Source organism: Phocoena sinus, chromosome 17 (assembly GCF_008692025.1).
Source record: "Phocoena sinus isolate mPhoSin1 chromosome 17, mPhoSin1.pri, whole genome shotgun sequence".
NCBI classification, from domain to species: domain Eukaryota; kingdom Metazoa; phylum Chordata; class Mammalia; order Artiodactyla; family Phocoenidae; genus Phocoena; species Phocoena sinus.
The window spans coordinates 79,152,034-79,177,920 of record NC_045779.1 but is presented as its reverse complement, the minus strand read 5'-3'; the positions used below and the strand labels follow the sequence as shown (position 1 = coordinate 79,177,920).

General features: G+C 63.6%; 3 protein-coding genes across 9 annotated transcripts; 2 read left to right on the top strand and 1 right to left on the bottom strand.

Annotated features, from left to right (window-relative positions):
- Window positions 1–410: 410 nt before the first annotated feature.
- Window positions 411–7,310, bottom strand: KIFC2 (kinesin family member C2). Of its 4 annotated transcripts, none has more exons than XM_032610506.1 (18): window positions 6,881–7,310; window positions 6,632–6,713; window positions 6,300–6,451; window positions 6,033–6,171; window positions 5,770–5,894; window positions 5,613–5,678; window positions 5,396–5,524; window positions 4,889–4,972; window positions 4,660–4,723; window positions 4,473–4,582; window positions 3,975–4,083; window positions 3,707–3,864; window positions 1,925–2,029; window positions 1,721–1,842; window positions 1,501–1,624; window positions 1,267–1,396; window positions 925–1,181; window positions 411–834 (listed from the first exon to the last, which is right to left on the bottom strand). In XM_032610506.1, the coding sequence occupies exons 1-18, from the start codon at window positions 7,046–7,048 to the stop codon at window positions 580–582; spliced, it is 2,379 nt and encodes a 792-aa protein (XP_032466397.1). In that variant the 5' UTR covers window positions 7,049–7,310; the 3' UTR covers window positions 411–579. The 4 variants fall into 4 exon arrangements, with proteins under 4 accessions (XP_032466397.1, XP_032466396.1, XP_032466398.1 ...); XM_032610505.1 differs by having other exon boundaries at window positions 4,660–4,774; window positions 6,881–7,309; XM_032610507.1 differs by having other exon boundaries at window positions 4,660–4,774; window positions 6,950–7,309.
- Window positions 7,311–7,937: 627 nt separating this feature from the next.
- Window positions 7,938–9,475, top strand: LOC116742328 (cysteine and histidine-rich protein 1-like). The gene is made up of 3 exons (XM_032609778.1): window positions 7,938–8,250; window positions 8,392–8,506; window positions 8,672–9,475. Exons 2-3 carry the CDS (start codon window positions 8,414–8,416, stop codon window positions 9,155–9,157), a joined length of 579 nt encoding a protein of 192 aa, XP_032465669.1. The 5' UTR covers window positions 7,938–8,250; window positions 8,392–8,413; the 3' UTR covers window positions 9,158–9,475.
- Window positions 9,476–10,431: 956 nt separating this feature from the next.
- CYHR1 (cysteine and histidine rich 1) lies at window positions 10,432–23,026 on the top strand. 4 transcript variants are annotated; one of them, XM_032609775.1, is made up of 4 exons: window positions 10,432–11,002; window positions 19,625–19,863; window positions 20,481–20,692; window positions 22,258–23,026. In XM_032609775.1, exons 1-4 carry the CDS (start codon window positions 10,637–10,639, stop codon window positions 22,647–22,649), a joined length of 1,209 nt encoding a protein of 402 aa, XP_032465666.1. In that variant the 5' UTR covers window positions 10,432–10,636; the 3' UTR covers window positions 22,650–23,026. The 4 variants fall into 4 exon arrangements, with proteins under 4 accessions (XP_032465666.1, XP_032465665.1, XP_032465667.1 ...); XM_032609774.1 differs by lacking the exon at window positions 10,432–11,002 and adding an exon at window positions 16,479–19,123; XM_032609776.1 differs by lacking the exons at window positions 10,432–11,002; window positions 22,258–23,026 and adding exons at window positions 16,479–19,123; window positions 21,120–21,882.
- Window positions 23,027–25,887: the final 2,861 nt, after the last annotated feature.

Below are 25,887 nucleotides of genomic sequence, written 5' to 3'. Positions count from 1 at the left end.
ATCCATCCATCCATCCATCCATCCATCACCATCTGTCACTTCCCCTCCCTGGCTCCGGGCTGGGGGAGGGTAGATCTGATGACCACCCCAGCCGCTCCATCCCTAAGTCCTGTCCCCCCTCCACTGTTGCCTGGCAAGGAGGTAGCACCTTTGGGGGGAGGGGACGGAGAATGGAGACCCTACCTGGTTTTGGTGGTGGTAGTGGGGAAGATAAGAGTAAAGGAACAAACGACATTTTAATGCAAGTCTGATGTTTGGTGATGGGGTAGTGAGTCTGGTGGCCACTTGGCCAGGGTCTGCCTCCGCGACTCTGGGATCCCCTGCTGTGCGCGGCGATAACAGCAGATGGTGATAAGCTAAGGGCTTGGGCCGGGGGGGGGGGGGGGGGGGGGGGGGGGGGGGGCGGGGCGGTGGTGTGATCATTACCCCAGGCGGAACACTGCTGGGGGCGGGAGAGAAAGGGGTGGACTCTGGGAGTCTGGGGGGCAGCGGGCCCCCAGAGATCAAGGAGGTCGTGGGGGGAATAGGGACTTTGCTGCCTCTGCCGGCAGAGACGCGACCCAGACTCCTCGGGCAGGACTACGAAGGCAGGTCCTCCGGCGGTGCCAGGGCCGAGCTGGAGCCGCTGTCCAGGCCGGGGCTTGGAGGGCTGCCGGGCGAGGGCGTGGCGGTGCAGGGGGTCCCAGAGAGTGGTGTGTCGGTGCTCAGGGAGGAGGGCGTCCCGGAGCGCGGGGCCCTGCGGGGCCTAGCAGGCCCCAGCTCCACTCGCCCCACTCGCTCGGCGAACTTGAGCGAGCACACGGTCTCGCCGAGATCCTCGGGCCGCGTGGAGACCTGCGAGGAGCGGCGCTGGTGGGCGGGCCCGGGTGGGCGGCGCCTGGCATGCAAACGACCCTCCCGCGGGCCGCGGCCGCCCGGCCCCACCTGCAGCAGCAGCACAGCGGTGGCGCCGGGGCCCAGTGCGGGCTGCAGCAGGCGCGTGAGCTGCGAGTCGCGGAAGGGCACGTGTGGCCGGCGAGCCCGCAGCGCAGCCATCACTCCTCCCAGCGCCAGCAGCGAGCGGTTAATGGTCCGAGCCTCCCGCAGACGCTGAGCGCCGTCCCGGTCTTCATGCGACGTGCCGGCCGCCCCTGCCTTCCAGGCGCGCTCGGACCCTGCCAGGTCCACTAGGTGCAGCGTGCCTGCAGGGGCGAGCGAGCCCGGCGTGGAGGGAGGCCCGGTCTCGGGTGCAGCGAAGCCCCCCGCAGGACTCAGACGCCGAGGTACCTGCGGTGCCGGGACCGCTTGATGGGGACGCCGTGCGCAGCGTCAGCGTGACCAGGGCGTGCGAACGAGAGCTGTGCTGGTTCATGGCTGTGGCGGCGGTGGCCCGGTTGCTCCTCCCCAGGTTCAGCATCTGGAGGACGGAGGACAGGGCTGGCCTGCTGCGGCGTCCGCGGCCCAGGTGGGAGTACAGGGCGGGGGCTTGGAGGGCTGCGTGGCCCCACCGGGCACCCTCACCTGGTGCAACGACTCCAGATTGGGCACGTCCCAGTGGGTGAGGCCAGCCACCTGGATCCCCCCTTCGCCTGCTGGGCCCTGCCTCACTGCCAGGCGCTGGGGAGGCCCTGGGGCTAGGAGGTCCCTGGCGAAAAGGGGGAAGGCTCTGTTGGGAGTTCTGAAGGGCGGAGCCCGAAGTTGGGGCCCCGGGCGGGGAGGAGGCACTGTTTGCGGCCCTGACCTGACAGCCTCGTTGTAGATCTCCACCATGCTGAGGGTCACGTGGTGCTGTCCCCCTGTTCCCATCTCCCGGAACAGTGACTGCAGCGCCCTAGGAGCTATGCCAGGGTCCTCAGGTGGGCCCTGGGGAGGGGGTGGGGTGCCTCATCGGGCTCACATCCCAGCCCCTGGCCCCAGAAGCCACCCAGACTGCCCCCTTTCCCACCTCCATGCTGTAGGTCTTTCCCGTCCCTGTCTGACCGTAGGTGAAAATGCAGACACTGTAGCCTCCGAGGCAGGACAGCACAGCCGACTCCAGCTCCCTGAAGACCTAGGGGTAGGAGGGGTTGGGAGGGGCCCTAAGCCCCAGGACCTGGGGCAAGCTGTGAACAAAATTTGATTCCCCTGGAAGGAGGCTGGCTCTAGGGGAGCACAGTGCAAGAGTGGATCTCCCAACAGACAGGTGAGGCTCCCTAGAGAAGGTGGCATTTGCCAGAATTTGCCAGGCAAAGTAGGGAAGGGACGTGACAGGGAGCAGGAACAGGTGATGCAGAGTATTGGAATCCTGACGATTGACTGCTTGGAAGGCTTGGGGGTGTAGCAGGCAAGAGCCCAGACCCTGGGCTTGATGGCCAAGTTCAAACCCTGGGTGTGACTGGAGGCAAGTCACTCATCTTGCCCTCTGTGAGATGAGGGCTGTAGTGGCACCTGTTGTGAGGATTAAGTGAGAATGCAGACCAAGAGAACTAGTGCAGCACTTGGCACGTAAAAGATGAACCCAGAGGGTCCCATGTGTGGAGGCTGGTGGGCAACCAGGATCCTGGAAGTCGGGCCCTGGGAGGGTGCAGAGAGGCAGGTGAAGGGGAGATGGAGCTGGGACTTGCGTCCTTTGGCAACTGGACACCAGCAGCAGCCTCTTGAGCAATGACACAGTCGGCCAGCTTTTGTGCCAGAAGGGGGCGGGTAACCACTGGGCTGTCAGATCTCTTTGAAATTTTGGTTGCCAGCTACGAGGGCAGAATCCAGAATTGCCAGTGAGGTTGCTAAGATTCCATGACTAGAAAGGAGCGTCGGGGGCGCTACTGCAGACAGAGATGGGGAATACAGGTGAGGGAGCCCAGTAACAGCCCTTCGGCTCTTTCAGCCAGAAGTGGAGGACCCTGTCTAGGAAGGCTACCCAGAGGACAGTAGACGAGGGGCCCCTGTTCAGGGCTGCAGTTGGGATGGAGGCTGAAGACAGGGTGGGGGTGGTATGGGGGGTAAATAGAGGTAGGTGGAAAACGGCTGCGGTGCCCCAAAAAGTGAGGAAGGGAGTACCTGCCAGGCACTCTCATCACAGTCCGTCCCCCGTGAGGCCAGCACAGGTCTGGGTCTCCGATAGCTCTGCTCCTCGCTTCACCCCCTCCCAGCTCTCAGCCTTGTTTCCTGAGCTCTAGTTGCAAGTTGGTGTGCAGTGAAGATAGTGTGCGGGAAACGAGGCAGCGGGGGGCTGGGGTTGGAAGCTCACCTGTGCCCCCCCACTCCCCTTGCCAACAAAGCAAGGAGAGCTACCCACCCTCAGAGCTGACCATCTCTGGACCCTGGGCCAGGGGAGTGGGCAGCCAGTGAAGCCTGCGGGAAGGAGGTCACAGTACTGACCTCACAACAACAACAGCACCCCAGCCATGCTCCACAGCCCCCTGAGTAACCATCACCTCAAACATGTTCATTTTCCTTCGTTTCCTGGCACAAAGTTACTTTTGAAAATGTTAATCTTCCTGTTTAAGCCATAAAGTCTGTCTCCCCCAGCCTGCAGAGTTTGGTGGGGGGATGCAAAGCGGAAATCCTGGAAAGAAAGTAGGTGCCCAGCTAGCATACCAGTCCTGCCTCCCAGACCCTCCGGCTCCCTCCCCTTCCCTGCTGGAGTCCAGCCGCCCTCTCTCCTGGGAGGGCAGACAGACAGGAGCCTTCTCTGGTCTCCAGGGAACTCTGAGTGACAGCTGACACAGGTGAAAGGGTGGAGCATCACCTCCTCCTGGCTGGCGTGTGGAGGGAAGACCCAGTCCAGGCGGAAGCGACGCTGGTGCCCTCGATAGCAGGTGGTGACAGTGCCACCCGGGCCGGGCTCTAAGCTCACCAAGTTGGAGGGTGTCCCTGGCCTCAGCCGACAGAGCACACGGATGTTTCCTGGGGTGGAGATCAGATCAGGGGGCTGCCTCCCAGATCCTGAAGCATGGAGAGCCCCCATGTCCCCCACCTCTGCTGCCCCAGCCCTTTTCTCCCCAAGCCTGCCATACCCTTGAGCTCCAGCAGCCGCCCTGGGCATCCAGTTGGGGGCCCCTGCTGTGCCTCCAGGAGTTGAGTCCCAGCCCCGCCCGCTGACAGTGCCCCCAGGGCCCACGATACCTGGGGGCACAGAAAGGTGAGGAAGGGGAAGGCAGTGGGAAGAGAGCGAGGGATGGGGTGCTGAGGGCAATATCCACCACGTGGCCCCCAGCTGTGGGGATCCACAACTTTCAGTGGCTTCAGACCCTTGGGGCGTCATTCAGTGGGCCTGGGATGGAGCTCAGGGACCCGAGGAGGACCATGGGCTTCCCGGCAATCCTGTGAGGGATTCACCGTCACCCCAGTTTGCACAGAACACAGTTGTTCTGGTTCCAGAACCTAAGATTTGCAGTAGACGAGACAAGACCCTGGGGCTGCAAAGGAAGGGAGAGCAGGGGTTCCCCAAGGGAAGGCCAGTGACGAGGCTGCACAGAGAACAAGTGCAAGGGCGGGGAGCGAGTGGTCCTGACCTGGCCCCGGGCTTCGCTCAGCGAACCCTGGCAGCTCTGGGTAAAGGTGCTGACCAGTCCTCGGAGGTCCCCACAGCCCTGACGCAAGCTGGCCATGCGAGCACGAAGTCCTGGGGGCAGGAAGGCTGTTGTGAGGGAAAGCCCAGACCCCACAGCCTTCCCATGAGCTCCGGAGCCCAGCCCTTACCTGCCAGCTGCCCGCGCATCTGCTGCAGCTCCCTCCTGCACTTCTGCTCAGCCTCCTGCTGGAGCTGCCGGAGGGCCCCCCGAAGGCCCTGAAGCTGCACCTCCTGCACCCCTAGCTGCCCCACCCAACCCCAGCCCTGTCACTGAGGAAACAGGCACTTACCAGGCTCTGCCTCAGACACCCCCTCCCCAGAGCCCCAGACTTCCCAGCCCCTGGGCCCAGAGCCCACCTGGACTCGGAGAGCTTCTGTGGTGTCCTGGGCCTCTTGAAGCCGGCCCCGGAGCTCCAGCAGTGCCTCTGCCTCCTCCTGTTCCTGCAAGGGGAGTGGGGCAGCTGAAGTGTGGAGCCAGGAGGAAGCTCAGGGAGGGGCGCTCCAGCTGCGCCGTTTTACAGATGAGAAAGTCAAGTCGACAGGGGCTCACAAAGCTGGTCACACACCCGCCTCCCAATCCATGCAGGGCTCCTTTCCCCACGTCTCTCTGCTCTCCTGGAGTCAGTCACTGGGAGAAACCATGGACTGAAAGGAGGGGATTCTCTCATAGGCATCAGCCTCCTTGAAGGGGCTACCGTGCATTTGCCACCCACAGTCCGGGCCTCAGGTCTGAAGGGTCAGAGGAGGCTCCCTGCCTCTGCTCCAGTGAGCACAAGGTCCTGAGAAAGCCCAGGTGGTGTTGCTAGAGACCAGGGTGCAGGAGCCCCGGGCTGCAGGGACAGTGGCAGCTAAGGAGCAGGATACCTGGGGGGCCCTGTTGGGGGGGGCGGGGCCCCAGTGCAGCAGGAGGTCCCGAGTAAGGCTCAGGCTCTGTTTCAGGGCCTTGTTTTCCAGAGTCAGATGCTGAACCCTTTTCTCCGAGTCTGTCGCCCCCTGGGAGAGAAGGAAGCCCTCAAAACTCACCTGGAGGCTGAGACCCTCTCATGTCCCCCTTGTCCAGCCCCCACCCCAGCAGCCTCACCACTCCCACACGCAGCTGGCCCAGCTCTTTCTCCTGCAGTTCCAGCTGCTGCTTCAGCTCTTCCAGCTGGAAAGGAGGAAAGAGCACCGGGTGGAACGCCTCCTTCCAGTCCCCTTCCAGACCCCCCCATCCCCCCACTGCCTCCTGGGCCCCTCACCTGTCCAAGGATAAGCTGTTCCAGCCGCTGCCAAGCTCTCTGGTCTTCCTCTAACTGAGGAAGCTGCTGCCCCTGGGCCTCACCCCTTGGTGAAACGGGAGGGCTTTCTTCTTGGGATGGGGATCCTGGGGTGGGGTGGACCCAGTTAGGACAGAAGAGCTCTTTGGCCTGAAGGAAGGGACACCTCACATCTGGCTGCTAGGGTTCTGGTGGGCGTCACTCCCTGGACAAACTCCCTCTTCAACTCACTACTCCTTACGCACCAGCAGGAGTGGGGGGCTGCACCCCTGAGGCTGGCTGTGTCGCCTGGGGCAGGACCTGCCTCCCCCTGGGGCTCCGAATCCATGCCAGGAGGGCCAAGAGCTGACCGGTCACTGTCAACAGTGGGGGAACATCACCAGGCTGGGAAAGAAATAAAAATCCAAGTGGAAAAGGATGGGGCCGGGTGGAGAGGATACAGGGGTATGGATGGAAATCAGTAGGCCTGAGAACACAGAACAGGTTGCCCTAGAAATCTCAACTCTGCTTACCTTGCTCAGGTCGGCAGAATTCCCGAAGCTCTCTTCCGCCCCCAGCTGGACTGAGAGGAACTCCGCAAGACGCACGAGAGCCTCCTCCAGTGAGACCTCGGCCGGACGGCCCTCCGCTGCCCCTCCCGGCCCATCCTCGGACTCCGAGCAGCCTGCGAGGGAGTGGGATGGGTAGGCGTGCTGGGTCACGTGTCGGATGCTAGGCCACTAGCCGGCACCTGCCAGCTCCCTCCCTCCCAATGAGGGCACGGGCACCCCTGCATCTCTCGGACGGCGGCGCTCCCTCGTTGCCCCGGGAGACGCAGCACTCCCGATGCACCAACAGTACCTACCGACCAGGCCGGTCAGCTCGGTCCACAGCTCTGCAGTGGGCTGGTCGGGGCGGCGGCGACCCCCGGGCTTGCCGCGGGCACTCTAGGGAGGGAGCGGGGGGGAGTCCCTCAGGCGAGGCCAGGCAGCCCATGGGGCTCCCTGCCTCCGAGAACTGAGCCCGAGGGGTTGGAGCCGGGCTCTCAGCTTCCAACACCAGAGACGGGGTCCTCGGCACGGCCCCTCCCCCGCGTCAGCGCCCCGGGACCTACGCAGCGCCGGCCTGCAAAACCGTTCTCCGGAAGGGGGTCGCCGGCCGAGCTGCGCCCGCCCCCGCTCACCTGGGCGGGGTTCCCAGGGTCGGCGGCCGCCGCGGCCCCGCCATCCCTGCGAAAGAGGCTGTAGAAGATGTAGATGAGCAGCGAGTAGAAGGCGTACATGAGAGCGCGGGGCGGCAGAGGGCCCCGCTTCGCGCCGCCCCGCGTCCCCGCGCCCCAACTCCGCGCCCGACCGCTGCAGAGCCCGTGCGCATGCTCTGGCGGCCGCCCCCTCGGTACGGCCCCGCACCTCCTCTTCCAGAATCCCTACCGGTCCTCTGCGAAGGACCCTCGCGCGGCTGTACCCACCCAGAGCCTTCCGCCCGCAGGTGTCCAACCTTTTTTCCCCTCAAGCCCCTTTCTCGGCCCCTCCCCTCATCGCCGCTTCCACCGAGCGCTCCCCTCTCCGAGCCTCCCCTCCCGCCCCTTCCTCCGACCCCTCCCCTCCACCTCCTTCTCGGCCCCTTCCTCCAACCCCTCCCCGCGCCGCCCTCCCCTCCCCTCAATACCCTTACTCGGCCCCGCCCCCTCCTCAGCCCCTCTCCTTACCGCCCCTTCCTCCAACTCCGCCCTACGTCCTCCTCGGCCCCTTCTTCCAACCCCTCCCCTCAATGCCCCGCTCCTCACCGCACCTTCCTCCAATCCCTCTCCCCCTCCCCGACCCCTCCCTCACCACTCCTTCCTCAGCCCCTCCCCTAGAAACCCCTCCTCTCGCCTCCCTTTCCTCGGCCCTTCCCCTCATCGCCCCTTCCTCCAACTCCGACCCGCCCCTTCCTCTAACCCCACCTCTCACTGCCCCGCCCCTCACGGCTCCTTCCTCGAGCCCCTTCCCTCCCCCCAAACCAGCGGGCGTGTGCGTCCAGTACCAAGCAGAGACCCCTCCTCCTAGCCCCGCCCACTCTTACAACCCAGTCTAGCTCTCCTCCACGCCCGCGACGCCCCGGCCCCGCCCCCCCCCTCCGGCCGCTCTAGCCTCCGCTCCTCTCGTTGGTTGGCGCGGGGCCGTCGCACACCCGGCGCGGGAGGCGGAGCGGCAGCCAGAGGGCGGCGCGGTGGGGTGATTTGGGCCTCCGCTCGGCGCTGCGCCGGGGTCGCGCAGCTTAGCGGTCTCTGAGTGCCTGCGCCGTCCCTCTTTCCGGGCCGGGTTCCGAGGACGGCGCCTCCCCGAGCGTGGGGCCCTGCGCCCCTCTCCCCCAGGCCCTGCGCCGACTTGGGTTCCAGGACGCCAGAGCTAACGCCCACCCAGTCCAGGCCCCGCACCGTCTTTTCCCGGCGGATTTAGGTTCTTCTTCCCCAAGGTTGTGTCCAGTGGCCTCAGGGCTCCTGTGAGTTTCGGATGAGCCCATAACAATATTTAGAAATGGGGTTCTGGAACCTGGGAATCCTGGAGAGACACCCTTAGGGCCCCCTGTCGCCGGCTTCTACGTTCTTCTCCAAAGTTGAGGATCCCTTTCCCGTTCCCTCAGACTCACTACCGCCCGACGTGTCATGGCCCCCAGGCCAGGGCGCGAGTGGAGCTCCGCCCTGTCCCACCTGGCGCTGGGATCAGTGTCTCTGTATGCAGCTCTGAGCACTGCCCAGGTGAGTACACTGGGGCCGGGCAGGGGCGTAGCCCACTCCCAAATCCCTAGAGGGTGGTGGGAGGTAAGTGTGGGGGCCCGACTTCTGTGAGACCTTCAGACCCTTCCCTGTTTAAAGGGAGGTCCTGGCCTCTTTTATCCACATCTCCCTTCCCTGTGTTGACAGGCAAATCGAGGGGCCGCTGCTGGCTTCCTGCTCCAGGCCCTGGCTGCTGCCACCATGCTGGCCCCAGGGCTGGGCACAGATGAAGACTGTCTTGCTGGAGCCTGGGTGGCCACTGTCATTGGCCTGCCCCTCCTGGCCTTCGATTTCCACTGGGTGAATGGGGACTGCTCCTCCGCCAACCTGCTCCTGGGAGGAGGCATGGTCCTGGCAGTGGCTGGTGAGCACCTTGGTGCTGAGGGCCGCTCTGTGGCTGGGCAGGCAGTGGTGCTGGTGGTCGCAGTGACCATCCTCATTGTGGCTGTTTTCACGACCAACACTTATGGAATGTTGGGGGGGGTGATGCTCGGCGCCGCAGGCCTCCTGAGCCGGCTGGAGGAGGACAGACTGCTGCTGCTGCCGAAGGAGGACGTCTGTCGCTGGGCCCTGGCCGGAGGCAGCTGGGCCTACCACCGGGCCCTGCACACACAGCGCCTGCAGTGGGGGTGATGGTTGGGGACAGCAAGGCGAGGCTTCTGCCCTGGCTACCACTTTCCCCTCATTGTCCTGCTCCTAGGGCCTCCTCCTCTAGGGAGAGACTCTCCTTCAACCGAAGCCAGCTTGCTGCAGAGTGACTGGTCAGGGGGCAGAGTCTGGGTACTATCTCCTTCTCTAGCACAGTGTGAGGACTTGCCTAGACCAAAATGAGGGGGACTGGGTCCCGGGCATGTTTCGGGGCCTGATTCTGGGCGGGCCATAGTTGTGGATCCAGAGAGAGGCTTGGTCTCCAATAAATCTTAGGGATTTAGCAGGAATATGGACTCTGCCTATTCTTGAGTCGGATTGAGAGGGCCTCCAGTGAGCTTCCTAAGGCTCCCAGGGCAGCAACTGGTTTCCCTGAGCAAAGGAAGGCAATGTGCTGGAACCAACCCTGGGGGCCTCACTCAACTTGGCCTGCCTGCACCTTTGTAAGGAGGACCCCTGGACTGAGAAGATACAGGAGCCCTTGCTCTCCTGGAACACGGTGGAGTTCTGAATATCCTTGCAAGGTCTGGCTGGTGGCCCTATGGGGCAGTGACCTTAACCGGCCGCCGGCTGGGGTGGGGGCAGGGGAGGGCCGTACCACAGCTGTTCCCAGAAATGTACATCTCCTCCCAGGGCCGACTTGACCTCTACCCGTTTGCCCACCGGCCTGTGCAAGGCAAGTCCTGATTTCCTAAGACCCTCGCTTTCCTCAGCGGACCCCTCTTCAGCTCCCAACCCCAGGGTTATGAAACGGGATTGGGCAAAGCAGTGGGTTAGATTCCGGGTCCAGAGTCCTCCCTTGGGGAGTCCCTGCACTCGCGTCCTGTGGAAGCACATCTCTTCCCGCACAGGAGGGGAGAGGTGGCCGGCAGTTTCTCGCTCCGGCCAGCCAGGCCAGAGCCCCGCGCACGCTAGCCTGGGCGTCCGGGCACAAAGGCGCAGGCACATATGGACGTGGGGGTCCAAGGTTGCCCTCCGTTCCGGGGCACCCAAGGCGTGTGGTCCCGGGCCGGACTGGCGGGAAGCACCGCGCTCAGCCCTGATACCAGGACTATTCGGGCCTCAAAGATCGCCCCTCAGCGGGTCGCCCGGGGCCCCTCCCACCTTATGCAGGGGCGGGCCCTCGCGTGCCCATTGGTTCTGGCCGTCGCGCTGTCTCCCCGAGCGGCCCTCCCATTGGCCTCGCTCCGCTCACGTGACTAAGAGAACAAGGGGGCGTAGGCGGCGGCGGGGTGGGGGAGCGTACAGGGAAAACAAAGATGGCGGCCGCGCCGGGGTCGGTGGCCGCGGCGGCTGCGGGGCGACGCGCGGGCCGAAACCACTGAGGCGGCGGCGCAGGGAGCGGGGCTGCGGGGTCGCGGCGGCGGCGGCGGCGGCGGCGAGAGGGCGGAGGGAGCGCGCGGCGCCCCTAACCTCTAGCCGCGGGAGCGCGCCGGCACCCGCCCGCCGGGCCGGCCGGCCGCGATGTCCGGCGCCGAGGAGGCCGGCGGGGGCGGCCCGGCCGCGGGGCCTGCCGGTGCCGTGCCGGCCGGGGTCGGGGCCGGGGCCGGGGTCGGGGCCGGGGCCGGAGCGTCTGCGGGGCCGGCGGCGGCGCTGGGCGAGGCGGCGGGGCCCGGGATCCCAGACGAGGCGGGCCTGGCCGGCGCCCGGCAGCTGCAGGAGGCGGCTGGCGACTCCGATGCGCCGCCCAAGAAGCGGCTACGGGCGGCCGAGACGGCCGAGGCGGCGGCGGCGGCGGCGGCGGCGGGCAGCGGGAAGCTGGAGGAGCGGCTCTACTCGGTTCTGTGCTGCACGGTCTGCCTGGACCTGCCCAAGGCCTCCGTGTACCAGGTAGGGCCGCCGGCCAGACCCGGCTCGGCTCCAGCCCCGCCGCGGCCGGCCCCCCGGCACCGCGTCTTTTCGGAGGCCAGGCCCGAGCCCTGGGGCCCAGAGGTGGGACTCTGGCGCCTCTTCGGAAGCTCCTCATTCTCGTCCTCTGGGAACTTTCCTGTTTCTTGATCTGAACCTCCTTTTTTTCTCGTTTTGACTGCCCTTATTTCCTGATGGGAATCTCCTGTCTCCCACTTGGACGCCCCTTTTCTTTCCAGGTTCCCCTGTTGCCCCTTTCTCAGCACTCCTCAGCCCACCCTCAAGCTGACCCCAGAGAAAGCTGGCGACAGATGCCCGTGCTCCTCCCCACTTCTGAGCCTGTTCCGCGCAGCCCTGAGCTCCCTGGGCTCTGGGGGTCCCTGGTCTTTGCTCTTCCTCAAGTGTTTCTTCTCGGTTCTTTTGCAGACACCCCCCCCCCAAACCTGTCCTCATGCTCGTCCCGTATCCCTTTACCCTTTGGTGTGGAAGAATCCCCTTCCCTTGTCACTTCTTTTTGGAAGAAAGTTGAGAAGGGAGGGGCTCACCTCTTTGCCCTCCCCCACCCCTTCCCCTCATTCCTGGTCCGGATGAACTGCCCACATCAAGCCCCACAGCCTGAGTCTTTTCTCCAGTCCCAGCCCCCGCCCCCGCCCAATCCAGTGCTTTCTGGACGTGCTGTGCCTCAGGCTGGGCTCCTACCACATCCCACCTCACCCACACCAGGTCTGGCTTCCTAGGCTACCGGTGCTCCAGGAGGTCTGTCCTCTTCCCTTCTGTCTGAAGAGCCAGCCTGGTGGCCGGACTCAGAGTCCTTAACCCGCTCAGGGCTGCCAGAGAGGGTACTTAGCCCAGGGGGTCTCACTCGTGCACCCTGTAGCAGCAGGGTCACACTCTGGTCCCAGGGTCACTGCGCAGTGTTCTGCTTTCTCCGTTGTGTGTCTCTCTGCACGTCAACCCCCATCTCTGATTACCCCCACACCCCCAGCCCCTTTGAGGAATGAAACAGGTACCCTGTCACCTTTCTTTGCATTTACAGGAGCTGGACATGGCCGGTGGGGCCTTGTCCCCCTGCTTATGCTCAGAGTGAGGGCTGTGGTGCGAGGGCCATTTTTGTAGTAAACAGGGCAGGCTATTCTGAATTGCCATTTCCCCAACCTCTGGATCTCCAAATCTTTCCCGCTCTGGCACGAGTTTGCTTTGGAGGATCCCAGTGTGCCTGGGTGACGGAGGGAGAAGAGGCATTGGTGGGGAAGTGGGTTGAGTTCCTTGGGGAGAGGACACTGCCTTTCAACCCACCCTCCTGGGCTTTGGGAAGCTCCTGGCCAGAGGCCCTAGCTCAGGAGTACCACAGGCCTCCTGGCCCAGTGCAAACTGGGGTAGCACTTCTCATAACCGCCTCAGCCTTGGGGGTGCACCTCAGGACTTGTCCTTTCTCTGGCCTTTTAGGCTTGCCCACGACCTTTTGATCCTCCCAAAAGCACTCTTCCTTCCTTGGGCCTTGAGTGAGAGTCTAGGAAGCCAAGCCAATGGTGGGGGGGTCCCAGGGGGATTAAGGGGTTCCTCATCTCTCCTCGTGTGAGTGGGCTGGAGATGGACCTGGCATGAAAACCGGCCATGTGGTGCCAGCTCTGGGTCCACTCAGCACAGAGAGCTGCATTTCTGCCTCTAGCCGGAGCCCCTGGTGACCGGGCCTCTGAGCCTGGCTGCTTCAAACCGGCCCGCACCGTGCTGGTAGCTGAGCTCTGGGCTGGCAGGAGGCAGGTGGCTGAGCAGCTCTGATGGGGAATGAAGGCTCTGGGCCACCTGGCCTGTGGCCTTCCCCGTGGCCTAGTGGGCTCTGCTCAGTGGCTTCCCTGGGAACGGGCCCGCTGAGTGAGGAGAGCCCACCAATGCTGAGCTGTGGGTTTTGGTACAAGCTCTCTGCCCCACCTTCATTCTTCCCAAGTGACACCCGGGTCTTGGCAGGGAGTTGATTCCCTCTCATCTCTAGAGGCTGGGAGAAAGCTTTGGAGCGTGTGATCAGTGGGAGAGCCCTTGGCCCTAGAAGGCTTGGCTGGAACTCTGCCACGGGTCAGAACTCGCTTTGGCTGCTGGAAGACCTGCCGTGTGATGGGGGCCCATGGGGCATGGATGCACAGCCGTGCCCACCCTGGAGCCTGGGGTGTGGGGTGCCCGAGGGAAGGCTTCTTGGTGGCTCCTTGCTGCGTGCAGTGGTCCGCATTACTCTCACAGCCACCCTGGATGGGGACATTTATTGGGGGAGGGGGGATCGAGATGGGCCCGGAGGCCCACCCCATTGCCTGGTTGGCATCAGAGCTGGGTTTGCTCTCAGGATGATTTGGTCAAGGACAGCACAGGTTCCACATGAGCTGCCTTGAAACGAGGACGCAGAGCTCTGTGTGCCCCTGGTTGGGGCCCACTGCTCGCCAACGCTTCTGGGCCTGGGCTCAGCCCCTCCGCTTCTGCCGGCCTTCTTTGGTGAGTCACGTTGACGGGCTGTCTCTGGTGGACCTGCCTCAGGCATGTGGTATGTTTTGCTCTCTGTTCCTATAGGCAACGTTTTGCCTGACCCCACCAAGATACGTGGTTCGGGGCAAGCACCGGCAGTGCTCCGCATCTGAGGGCTGTTTCAGATGGTACCCAGTTCTGGGGTGAGGAGAAGAGCCAGTGACCGTGCTGAGCCCTGCACACTGTGCCTGGCACTGGGGCCACAGGGGCATCTCCATGGGCCTCTGGATGTGGCTGGGTACGCAGTAACTCAAGAGCTTGCTCTCCGGCTACCATCCCCTGCCTCCGTGCCTCTGGGGAAGCCTGGGTGGTGGTGAGAGCAGACACGGGCTGCACGGTTAGGCTTGGTCGCCTGCTCCCTGATCTGAGCCCCACAGTGTTGGCTCCGCCATGGGTCCAGTACATCACACCACCTGGGTCGGGATTCTTGCTCTGGTGTCAGACCAGGGCACTCGTGCAAATGGTTCTCACCGTGACCTGCGTTAGGTCAGGTCAGGTCAGGTCAGGGCTACAACTGGTATGGCAGGTGCTGGCTTTGATGTTCTCCGTGTGGGTGTTAGGTGTATTCTTGGTGACTGGTCTGACAAGGTGTGCAGCCACTTTCTAGGGTCCTGGGTGGGCACGGCAGCGGGCAACCAGCTAGGGGTAGGAGGGCCGGGGATGCAGCAGTGATGTGCACATAGGAGCTCTGTGTTGGAGCCGGCAACGGGCAGCTGTGCTGGCACCTGCTCTGAATGCAGCCCCGTGGCCCCAGGGCGATGTGAGCTGGGTCCTCTGCCTTCTTTGGGGAAACACAGCCTCAGTGGGTGGTGCCTGGATCGTTGCAGCCGCAGCCTGATCCCTGACCCCATCTGGGACTCTCCTCCAGCCCTTCACACGAGGTGGACCTGGCCCTGACCCCGCTCGTGTCAGCTGAGGCCCTGAGCCGCAGACCAACATCTGGAGGGAGGGGCCGCAGAGTTCTCCCACCCCAACTTGGTTCTCAGCCAGGAAGCCTCCTGTGACCCCCACTGGGGTGGAGGAGTAGGCAGGGGGCCTTTGTCACAGTATGTGGCACCAACTGGCCTCTGGCCCCTGTGCCCGCTGCTCCTGCCTCAGACCTGAGACCTGCCCCTTCAGCCCATTGCTCTCCTGCCCCTGCTGCCTGGGTGCCCTCTCCCGTCCCTGCCCCTGCCCACTCCTGCTCCTCGTGGGCCCCACTGAGGCAGCACCCCTGCACCGAGGTCGTTTCCTATCCCTGCTACAGGACGCCTGTCCCATCCCACCTGCCTGGGCACTTGACACCATCTGTCCTGTGGGAGGATTGAGGGTGTCCTGCTGCGCTTCCTGTCCCCGCCAGGACTCGGCTCAGCCCACTTGGCTTGGTTAGCTCGTTGGCAGCCATGTGGGTAAAAGGCCCAGGAAGCAGGGGTGGCTCCATCTCTGCTTGCGTCCTGGCCAATGTGGGTGCCCGCCTTGGGGAGCTTCCAAGTGCGCCGTTTTGGCATCTGTCGACCTGCCTGGTGCTGCAGACTCTGTTCGAGGTGATGTTTAAGGAATCTCCAATGGGGCTGCCCACCACATGGCCTGGGACCCTCTTACCCAGCTCCAAGACTATGGCTGGCTCATGCTTTGAGAAAAAAGCTTTGAAAATATATCTGCTTAGCTATCCAAGACAAGGGCAGAGGGAAGAGCACGCTTCTGGTCTCTGACTAGATGCGAAATTGTGCTTTTTGTAGTGGTGGTTTGTCACTTGAGTTACCTTTTGATCCAGGCAGCACCTGGGCTCTGAGCAAGAGCCTGGCTGCAGGTTTGACGGCCCCCCACCCAAGTCCCCGAGTCTCGGGGTGCTGTGACATCAGGAACTGCTGGCCCAGAACTTCAAACCCAAAACCTGGTGGAAGGTTGCAGTCCTGGCTTCCCCTGAGACACTTGTGTGTCTCAGACCCTGCATGGTCCCTTCCGGGCCCCTTAATGGAAGAGGTCAAGGAAACCTCAGGCCGAGTGTGCAGGGGTGTGTGGGGTGCTGTGAGGCCCTGCTGGGCCTGGTGAAGGGGGCCTCCAGCTGGGCTGAGGGGCACTTTGGGGGTGGGTACCCTCCGCTGTGCTTTGGAGATGGGGCTGCTCACATGAGTCTGGGTGCTGAGCCTTCCTTTAGTGGTAAAGAGCGGAGTTGGGGGGCACCCCAGGGTTTGAGGGGACTGTGGACTCCAGGCCTAAAAGGCCTACTGATTGAGGACTTGGCCCCCAGAAGCTGGGGGGCATTTTCTAAGACCTGCTTTTGTCCCAAGGCCCAGGGGCCAGGGCTCCTCCTCAAGAGTCCGGACAGTTCCTTCAGCTCCCCCAGGGGGAAGCTGGTTCAGATAGAGGCCCCAGCCTGCATGGCCTGGGTGCACTGGGCAGGCAGGGGGAGGGGCTGCTGGGCGATGTCCTAGGGGCAGGGACAAATGCCCACTTTTGGGCCATTGCAGAGGGGCTTGGGCACAACTTGGTGGGGTTGGGGAACCCAGGGGTGAGAGAGGGAGAGGGGGTTTTGCTGAAATCACAGGCTTGTGCCTGGAGTCTTTCCTGAGGCTTCCGGGCAGGGGCTGCATGAGGGGCTAGCTGGGTTCTGCTGGGTGATGAGTGTGGTGCCAGGCATTAGTTCTCTGGGCACTGTGTGTCGCACTTGTGGTCCTATCAGTGCGTAATAAGGCCAGTCCTGTCCTCGTTGACTTTTTTTTTTTTCAGCTGCACCATGTGGCATGCAGAATCTTAGTTCCCCGACCAGGGTTCGAACCCGTGCTCCCTGCAGTAGAAGCACAGAGTCTTAAACACTGGACCGCCAGGGAAGTCCCCTTGTTGTCTTTTTTTTTTTTTTTTTTTTAATTTGGTTGGGCTGGGTCTTAGTTGTGGCAGGCGGGTCCTTAGTTGTGGTTTGTGGGCTCCTTAGTTGTGGCTCGCTGGCTCCTTAGTTGAAGCACGTGGGCTCCTTAGTTGCAGCTCGCAGTCTCCTTTGCTGTGGCATGCGAACTCTTAGTTGCAGCATGCATGTGGGATCTAGTTCCCTGACCCAGGCTCCCTGCGTTGGGAGCGTGGAGTCTTATCCACTGTGCTATCAGGGAAGTACTTCCCCGGCCCCTGTTGTCTTTTGTGCCTGAGAAAATTGAGGCCCAGAGAAGGTTGTGACCAGCCTCAGAGCATACTGCTGGTGACCTGTGGGATCTGGCCAGCATCTGTCCTGGGAGGGCCTGGGAGGCCCTGCAAGGTCCTGCGTCGTGGAGCCCCCTCTGTAGCCCTCCCTGTCTGTAGGGTCTTCCTGGCAGGTGGTGGGAAGGCAGCCCATCCTGGGCACTGCAGGAACTGCTCCTTGGAACTGCCCAAGCTCTCGGGGGCTTGGCCCTGGCACGTAGCGTGGGGCACTCTGACTGCCCTGGCTTGTGCTGTCTGTCAGAGGCTTGGCATATGGCCAACGCTGTGCTGAGCCCTCTGGGGCCCAGCTTCTGGATGGGCAAAATGGGGCAGGTACAGTCCAGCCCGACCACCGCAGAGGCCCTGGGCCAGGCCTCCGTGCAGAGTTGGGTCTTGCTCTGGAGGCTGAGGGGGAGCCTGGCTGGTGGGGAGGGCTCTGGAGCACGGTGACTCTCCTGCTGTGGACAGACTGCCTGGGCTGGGTAGGTGCTGGGGCCAAGGCTGGCCACCTGGGTCCACCGAGAGAGCGTACCTTGGGCAGCCGGTAAGGGACTAGCCACGTGTGGACGTTGGCTCGTCCCTTGGCAGGCCGGCAGCACTGGGAGCATCTTGCTGGTTAGCCGCATTCCGATTCAGAGCTGAGCTGTTAGGGCTAAAGGGGCAGTGCCCCCACCTCCCCAGAGCCCAACAGAGGGCAGGTGCCCTAGTACCTGAGCCTGTGTTGGGTCTGGAGGCTCTGGGGGGGTGGGGTGGGGACTGGCCCTGGAGGCTGGGAACTCCTGCGGCCCCCAGGTTCTGAGGAAAGGCCTGCCAGGGGGGTGCGCAGGTCACACCCTCTGCTCCAGAGCAGTGGGCTTTCAGGGCAGCGCTAGGAGTGAGCAGTCACACAGTTGGCAGCCTCGGGTCCCTCAGGACCTCCCAGGACTCCACCCCGAGTCTCGCCTGCAGGCCCACGCCCTGGCTGGGCCACCAGAGACAGGAGAAGCCAGCTGAGTTGGGCCTAGCAGTGGCTGTTGCTCTCTGCTGAAGCCGCGGGCCCTGCCTTGGGGCCTGTAGAACTAGAGCTGACCACACAGTAGTGTGGGGTCCCCAGGCCTTCCTGGCTTCTTCACTGGGGTGCTAGGCAGCGGCTGGGACTTCAGCAAGCCCAGTGCTGCCTTGTCTGGCCTCACTTCTGGGGGCCCTGCAGCTTCCTCCTCCCGTGACTGAGTGGTCAGGTTGCCACGTACTGCTTCCTCTCTGCCTTCTAGAAGCCATAGCGATCCTCTCTCTGGGGCTGTGGCACGGTGAAGCCAGAGGCCCTCTTGGGCTCAGGCCCTTGGTGGGGCTTTGAGAACACATGTGACCTGGGTTCTTGGTCTGGGCTTCCCACAGGGTGGCAGCAGCCTATGGTGCCGTGTCCCCCCACCCTCTCCTCCACTCATCGCGTCTCTGGCTTCTCCACTGACCCCGGGCAGTGGACGGGGCAGACTGCTTTTCCTCCCTGGCCGCTCTCGGGACCAGCCTCGCTTCACAACCCCCAGCCAGGCTGTGTGTCCAGAGCAGGTGCTGGCCGGCCCTTGCCAGTCCCCTCCTCGTCTCGCACATCTTAACTTTTGACCTGACTTAGAAATTAAGATTTGAGTGCAGCTGATCTAGGGTGTTTGTGTGGACCTGGATCCTGACTGAGGCCTTTGTCCCCGGCCCCACCATTGGTCCTCAGCACATAGGTCCCATCACTCACTGGACCCCAAGCACGAACCGCAGGCGCTAAGAGTTCACTCAGCCTCTTGCAGCCCTCAGCTCAGGGTGCACGGACCCCTGGTGTTTACCAAGGACCCCATCGTGTGCAGGCGTGGCTTGGCAGTGGCCATGTGAGTCCCTCTACCGCACTGGATCCCAGTCACAAAAGGGTCCTGGGCCCCAAGGAAGCCTGTGGAAGCACTGCCTGCCCACTTGCCCTCAGCCACTGGGCGTCTCCCAATGGAGATAGGTGCCCTCGGCGGGGGGGCCCACACTCCCACCAGTGTTCCCCGGGCTCCAAGACTGCCGTGTCTGCCCTGGAGGACACAGCTTGTCTGCTCTTGTACCTCTGGTTCCCATGTGGGCCTCTCCTCCCCCAACCCCGTGAGCCCCTGCAGGCCCAGGCCCATAGCCTGCCATGTGTCTCAAGGGCACCAAGTGGGTGCTCAGGAGGTGTGTGGAGCCAGTGAGAGAGCCGAGGTAGCTGAGCCGGCAGCCCACTGTCCACACGCCAGGACCCCCGGCAGGGAGGGGCAGGTCGCCGACGGTATCGTCTGTTCCTTGGATCCACAGGCTCTCAGCCAGGGAGGGGCCTGGCTCCTAGGCCCAAAGCCAGCAACGCTCCTGCAGGCGCACGCTGCCCACGTGCCTTGTCCTGGGCCAAGTGGGCCTCCCCGCCAACCATGGCTCTGTGCCACCGGTCCTTGGGAAGGTCCCCTCCAGGTAGCCAGCCCCACTGGGCGGGTGGCAGCTGCCTGCTCACCTGTGCGGGCCCAGGAGGCTAGAGTGGCGGGGCCAGGCTGAGGGTGCAGCTGCCTCGGTATGGGCAGCTGGCTGAGAGCCCGCGTTCCGTGGGCGTCCCTGAATCGGCCCTGTGGTGGACTTTGGGGACAGTCTCCAGCCCCTGGATGGGAAAAGCCCCCGTGTGGCCCACCCAGTGCCCGCCGGTGGGCCACCACAGTGAAGAGCCCGAACCTCTGCTGCCAATGAGGGCCACCTTGAGACCCGCCCTCGCCATGGGGATCCTGCTGGCCGCGTGCACAGGGCTCCGGGAGGACAGCCTGGCCCTCCCTCGGGAGTGGGAGTGGCAGCCTGTGCTTGTCGGGCAGCAGCCTACCCACGGCCCCTGCACCGCAGCCCCTGGGAGGGGCCGGCCGGGGGGCGGGCGCGCATCTGCGCGGCCCCGCAGGTCCGTGAGCTTCATCTCCCTTTCCTTCTCCGCAGTGTACTAATGGGCACTTGATGTGCGCTGGCTGTTTTATCCACCTACTAGCAGATGCCCGGCTGAAGGAGGAGCAAGCCACGTGCCCCAACTGTCGTTGCGAGATCAGTAAGAGCCTCTGCTGCCGCAACCTGGCCGTGGAGAAGGCCGTGAGCGAGCTGCCCTCTGAGTGTGGCTTCTGCCTGTGCCAGTTCCCCCGCTCCCTCCTGGAGAGGCACCAGAAAGAGGAGTGCCAGGACAGGTAAGCACCTGGGCCGCCTGGCCTGCCTGCCGGGGGCTTGCCTCCACACACACCGCCCGGTGGCGACCTCACAGGGCCGGGTTAGTGCAAAGCTGCTCAGCTCCCAGGCCGTGGAGGGGACGGGCAGGAGGCTCCGCAGACTCGGGGGCTTAGATCTGCAACTGGAAGCGTCTGAACGTTATCCTGGCCCTCCAGGGTTCCTTGTGGCTGTGTGGTGGCTTCTTCCTTAGAGACTGTCCGTGGTGTCCCTGGGCCAGAAAAGTGTGGCCAGCACAGGGGCTCTGGGAGCACAGCGTGATGGTGGCACTAGCACCCGAATCCCCCCCTCCAGGGGGCCAGGCTGCCGAGCCTCCCCTGCAGTGAAGCCACGCGGGGCCCAGGACCGTTGTGGAGAGAGGCCCCATGGCCGTGGGTGCAGGGGGCATGCACACGCACAGCTCACACATGCCCTGCTCCTTCTCAGGCTCTCACGCACTCTGACCCCTTCCTGAGGGCCGGCACGTGGGGAACATGTCCTTCAGGGAGCGGTCTGTGTGAGCAGGGCTGGTTGGAGACCCACTGGCACAGCCACCTTCCATGGGGCGCGGGTGTGACCGCAGGGCTCACCTCCTCCCCAGGGTGACGCAGTGCAAGTACAAGCGTATCGGCTGCCCATGGCACGGCCCTTTCCACGAGCTGACAGTGCACGAGGCCGCGTGTGCCCACCCAACCAAGACGGGCAATGAGCTGATGGAGATCCTGGACGAGATGGACCAGAGCCACCGCAAGGAGATGCAGCTCTACAACAGCATCTTTAGCCTGCTCAGCTTCGAGAAGATCGGCTACACAGGTGAGGCGCCCTGCTGCCTGCTGCATGCCACACAGGCTGGGGGTGGGGCCGGCGGCCGGGAGCCGGGGGAGCCGTGGGGTCTGGGCAGTGGCACAGGCTGCACCAGATGGCCAGGCTCTGGACAAGCTCCTGGTGAATGGGAGGACATCTAAGGGAGAAGAGGGGCCGGAGGCTGAGCTGGGGAGGGGCCGGGCAGGACCCTGGGGGCACCTGCATGGCTCTCACAGAGGCCCTTCCCACCTGTCTTCCCCACCCCGGCCCTGCTACCCCAGCAAAGTGGTGTCCTCACCGTGTGGGGCTGCACAACCTTGGGACAGTCGGGGTCTAACCGGAAGGTGGGCGTGTCTTGGGGGGTCTGGGAGCTGAGGGCCTGCCCTGCGGAGCCAGGGGCAAGAAGAGCACTCGTCATGGCAGGTCCTACCTGCAGGCGGTTACTGCGGTGGCCACGGGCTTCCTGAGGCCAGCGAGAAGATGGTCAGGGCCGGGGCTCCAGAACGAGCTGAGGGTGCCCGACTCAAACTGCTGGGAGTGGATGCCCAGGGATGGGCAGGCTGGACTGCGCCCAGGCCCACTGGATCTCTCGGGCTCTCCTGGCTGCCGCCACTGCCTTTGGACACTCTGGGGAGCAGAGCCTGGTCTAGACACAGAGAATAGCAAGAAGGCCCTGCTGTCGCTGGAGCTGCCGGGGGTACGCTGGCCCTATGCTGCCCGGCCCACACCAGGCGGCCGGCTCAGAGCGTCAGGGGCAGTCACGGGCAGCCAGTCAGACTGTGCCACCTGGACCGGGCCTGGCTATAGGTGGGGGCCTGCGGAGGCCGGGGTCTCAGCCCGAGAAGACCGTGGCCGCTGGGCAGTCATAGCCTCAGCTGCCCCGGTGGGCACTGTGTCACAAACAGTCCAGGCCAGGCCTGGAGAGTCTGGGTGGACCGAGGCGTCGTGACTGCAGCCGTGGCCGGGCAGGGAGGACTGGCCGCCTCTGTGGAGGGACTCGCCAGCCGTGGGCCACGGGCTCTGCCGAGAGAACTGTGTGACGGCAGTCGCCCACTGACCGATGGGCCCTTCGGCCGGCCGGCAGAGCCCAGCTCCAGCTACGCGATGGCGCTCTGCCTCGAGGCCCAACACACCAGCCCGGCCGTCGGCTTTTCTGGCAGCTGTGTATCGGAACCAATAAAGTACACTTGTTCACAGAACTGCATCCTGTCTGTGTGTCTGCTTACCCCGGCCCCCTGGGCGGGGCCTCTCCCTCTGCTGGGCCCTGGGGAAGGGTGAGGAGGGAGGCCTCACCTGACCTGGGGGTCAGGCGGGGCTGGCCGTTCACCTCTCGCAGCCTCTGGACTCTGCCGCTAACGCGTGTCACTTCTGTTCGTAGTTGTTTCCCCAAAGCTTGCGTGCGCCTCCGTTTGCCATAATTGCGTTTGATTTGCCTTGTGACAAGTAGAGCCCGCTGTGTCCTGGTAAGTTGCCTTCCTCCCTGGCCGAGCCCGTGTCCCCGGCCGGCTGGGAAGGCGCTGCCCCTGGCCCTGCCTGCTCTGACCGCCGGCTCCCCGGCCTGTCTGTCTCCACAGAGGTCCAGTTCCGGCCGTACCGCACGGACGACTTCATCACGCGCCTGTACTACGAGACGCCGCGGTTCACGGTGCTGAACCAGACGTGGGTCCTAAAGGCGCGCGTGAACGACTCGGAGCGCAACCCCAACCTGTCGTGCAAGCGCACGCTGTCCTTCCAGCTCCTCCTCAAGAGCAAGGTGACGGCGCCCCTGGAGTGCTCTTTCCTGCTGCTCAAGGGCCCGTACGACGACGTGAAGATCAGCCCTGTCATCTACCACTTTGTCTTCACCAACGAGAGCAACGAGACGGACTACGTGCCGCTGCCCATCGTCGACTCCGTGGAGTGCAACAAGCTGCTGGCTGCCAAGAACATCAACCTGCGGCTCTTCCTGTTCCAAATACAGAAGTAGGCAGCCCCGTGGCACTGCCCACGCCTGCCCGGCAGCGGCCTCACGGCGCCATCGCCCATCTCAGCCAAGGAGAAGGAACAGAAGCGAACACTGGGACGTCTGCATGCGTGTGCGAAGGTGGGAGCGCCCCCCTCGCCCTCTGCCCCACCTCCCCTGTCCCGGGCGCTGGAGACCGGGCCACCGCAGAGGAGACGCTGCTTCGGGACCCAAAGGGCGCGGCGCAGCACGGCAGCCTGGCCCCGGCCCCTACCGCGCAGCGGGCCACATGCCTGCTCTGGGCCGCACATGGGGCTGCGCACGGCCCCTGGGCCGGGCTCGGGGGCGCTGACCTCAGACGGCATATTTGATTGCAATTAAAAAGGCACCCTTGTTTCCTACTTTCTGTTTTGTTCGAGGGGAAGGTGTGGCTGTAATTGGACAGAATGGGGTCTTCGGTTTGGCCAAGGGTCAGAGCCCGCCCATCCCTGTGACTGCACCTTCATGTGCCCCGCCCCAGGAGAGACTTGGAGTTGCTGCCCCCTCTGTCACAGGCCTGGGCAGGGGAACGGGCGGGGTCGGGGCTCTCACTAGCCCAGCACATCCCACCCCCGGCTGCTCCAGGGAGGCAGGACTTGGCCACCAGGGCTCAGCAGACTTTTCGGAATGCAGGGTGATTTTCTGTCTCTTCCCAGGGAAAAAATTAAACCCTTTACAGGCTCTTGTACAAGTTATGCAAATTTAGCAAGAGAGAATCTATCTTCTGTATTCAGCCTTAAGGACTCAGTGTCCCCAGGCTGTGAGGAGAGTTCTGGGGTCTGCCGGCGGTGAGCAATCCTGGCTGTGTGAGGGTCTGAGTGGTCCAGCTGCCCCCATGCTGCTCTCAGGGACCAGCTGCTGGCCCTGCATCCAGGGCTCTGCATGGAAGTCAGCGCTGGGCAGTGTGGTTTCTCACCCGAGGGAGGTGGGCCCCCCGAGGTCCTGCAGTCCTGCCCCAGAGCTGCGGTGAGCAGGCCCAAGCACAGGCCTCACAGGGGGAAGGAGCCCTGCCTGGGGATCCCGGGACCCTGGGGCCTACTGGGAAAGGGAGAGCTCGGGGCCCTGCTTAGGAGACAAGGCTCTTCTGCAATAGTTTCTCGTTGCTTCAATACCAAAGAACTGTTTGCTTCGCCCCCAGCCAGGCCCACCCCGTGCTCAGAGCAGCCCCTATTGCCCAGGCCCTGCAGGCTCAGTGGGCAGGGCCGCCCTGGCCTATCTCTGGGGGCTCCTTTCTCTCCTGGCCCTCGAGGTGGGGAGCTGAGAAGGGGAGTGAAGGAGCTATGGGGTACAGCTCGAGCCTCAGCCAGTTCCTAGTGGACGAAGCAGCCCTCCCAGGCTGGCAGGTCCCCTCTTCCGCACCCAGTGCATGGGGCTGGCGGGGCTCCCATCCTACAAGGCCGACTCAGCCTGGCTTGCCCTCCACAAAGAAAGACCCCACCCCAGCCCCAGCCCATCCTTGTGGGCATCTGACCCAGGCACACCCTGGTGTTGTCCCACTGCCCTCAGGGGTTGCCCCTGCCTGCCTGTGGGCGCAGAGGATGACATTCACATCAACACGGGCCAGGTCTCCTGTGCACGGATGGCGCCCTGTCACCCTGTTGGGTCTCTTGGGGATGGACACCCTCTCTGTCGATTCCAAAGTGACCATATTGTGAGCGGGGCCAGGACAGGGGTGGGTTTGCCTGGTCCGTGTGTGTCTGGGTGCCTGTGTGAGATTGAGGAAGCAGAGGGGCGGGCCCCCGGCAGCTCTCCTGGGTGGGGCAGGTGAAGGTGTGTGGCTGCCACAGAGGGCCAGGCAGGAGAAGGGCAAAGCCAGGGCTGGGCTAGCAGACCTGTTGGGGGGTGGGTGGGTACCGGAGGGGCTGGGCTCTGCGGCACCAGGATCAGAGTTCCAGCTGCTGGAACACAGGTGGGGGCACATGGCCCTCGAGTTCCAAATGCCCAAGTGAGTGCGTGGGAGTGGGTTGGCACCCAGGCAAGGCCCTCCCTGTAGGGGGGTGGGTGGGTCTGGGGGGGCCCAAGAAGACTGCTAATCCACCAACATGGCCCCGCCCTGTGACAGTCGTCTCAGCAGCTGAGGCTTACAGCCAGGTGGAGCCAGGCACTTCTGGGACTTTGCAGTGCGCTCTTGGCCATCGCTGGAGGCTGGCGCCATAAACCTCCTTGTGTCATCTCACTGGGAGTCACTGGTTTACTGGAGGATGTACCAGTCCTGTCTTAAGAAAGGAGAAGACACCAGCAGTCTGTCTCCAGGATCCCGGTCCACCTTGGCGTCCTGAGCTGGTGAGGGTTGGGGGAGGCCTGAGGGCACAGGTCGAGCCAGCCCCCCTTCCCTTCTCTCAACCCCACACTTCCCTTTAAGCACTACATCTCTCAGTATGCCCAAAGTGAGACATTTACAAAAATAATAAAAATAATTTTTTAAAGAGAGGAGTGAAGAAGTGTTTTTACCGCTGTCGGAAACGACTTAACATATTATGTTGCTTTTGTGGTTTGTGTTCTCTTTGAATATTTCTGTATGTAACTACAGTGTTTAAAAAGGTCCAAACCAAGTTTTGTTTGTATTTCCTTACAAGAAGACAGCCTCATGGATGGGCTTCCCTGGGCTCTGATAGCCTCCCAGCCAGGGGTCAGCTGCTGGCCCCAAGCCTGCGGCCTCCCCACCCCAGGCCTTCAGCTCTTGCTGGCATCCTCATATGCGCATTCCTGTCTGATCAGTGGGGAGGCCAAGACTAGAGAAGTTGGGTCCTCTCTGAAGGGAGATCAGGCCCCAGGACCTGGGCTGTCCTGGGAATGTTGGTGCTGGAGTGGGAAAGGCTCTCGGGGGAGGTGCCGTCTCACCCGTTCTGCTGAGACAGTCTCTGTTTCCATGGTTCGGCTCCCCCATGCCCACCCTGCCTCTCACTGTGCCCCTTGCACCTCACCAGCCTGCCTGCCAAGCAGCACCTTGGTTTCAAGGCCTCCGGTCCTGTCTCCTGGGACCCCACGGTGGAGGGAGGAGGAGGGAGCACCACACCCTTCAAAGAGGAGGCCGTCCTGCTGCTCTTCAAGCTCACCGTCACGCCTGCAGCCTCCCCTGGACCTGGGGACCAGCCACCTTCCACATGGCTCCCTCCCGGGTACCCCACTGGGTCTGTTTCCATTTCCACAGGAAATAAAAGTGCCCATCTCCCACTCCTTCCGGGCCTCCTCTGGGGACTTTGGGGCGCGAGCCCTGGCACCT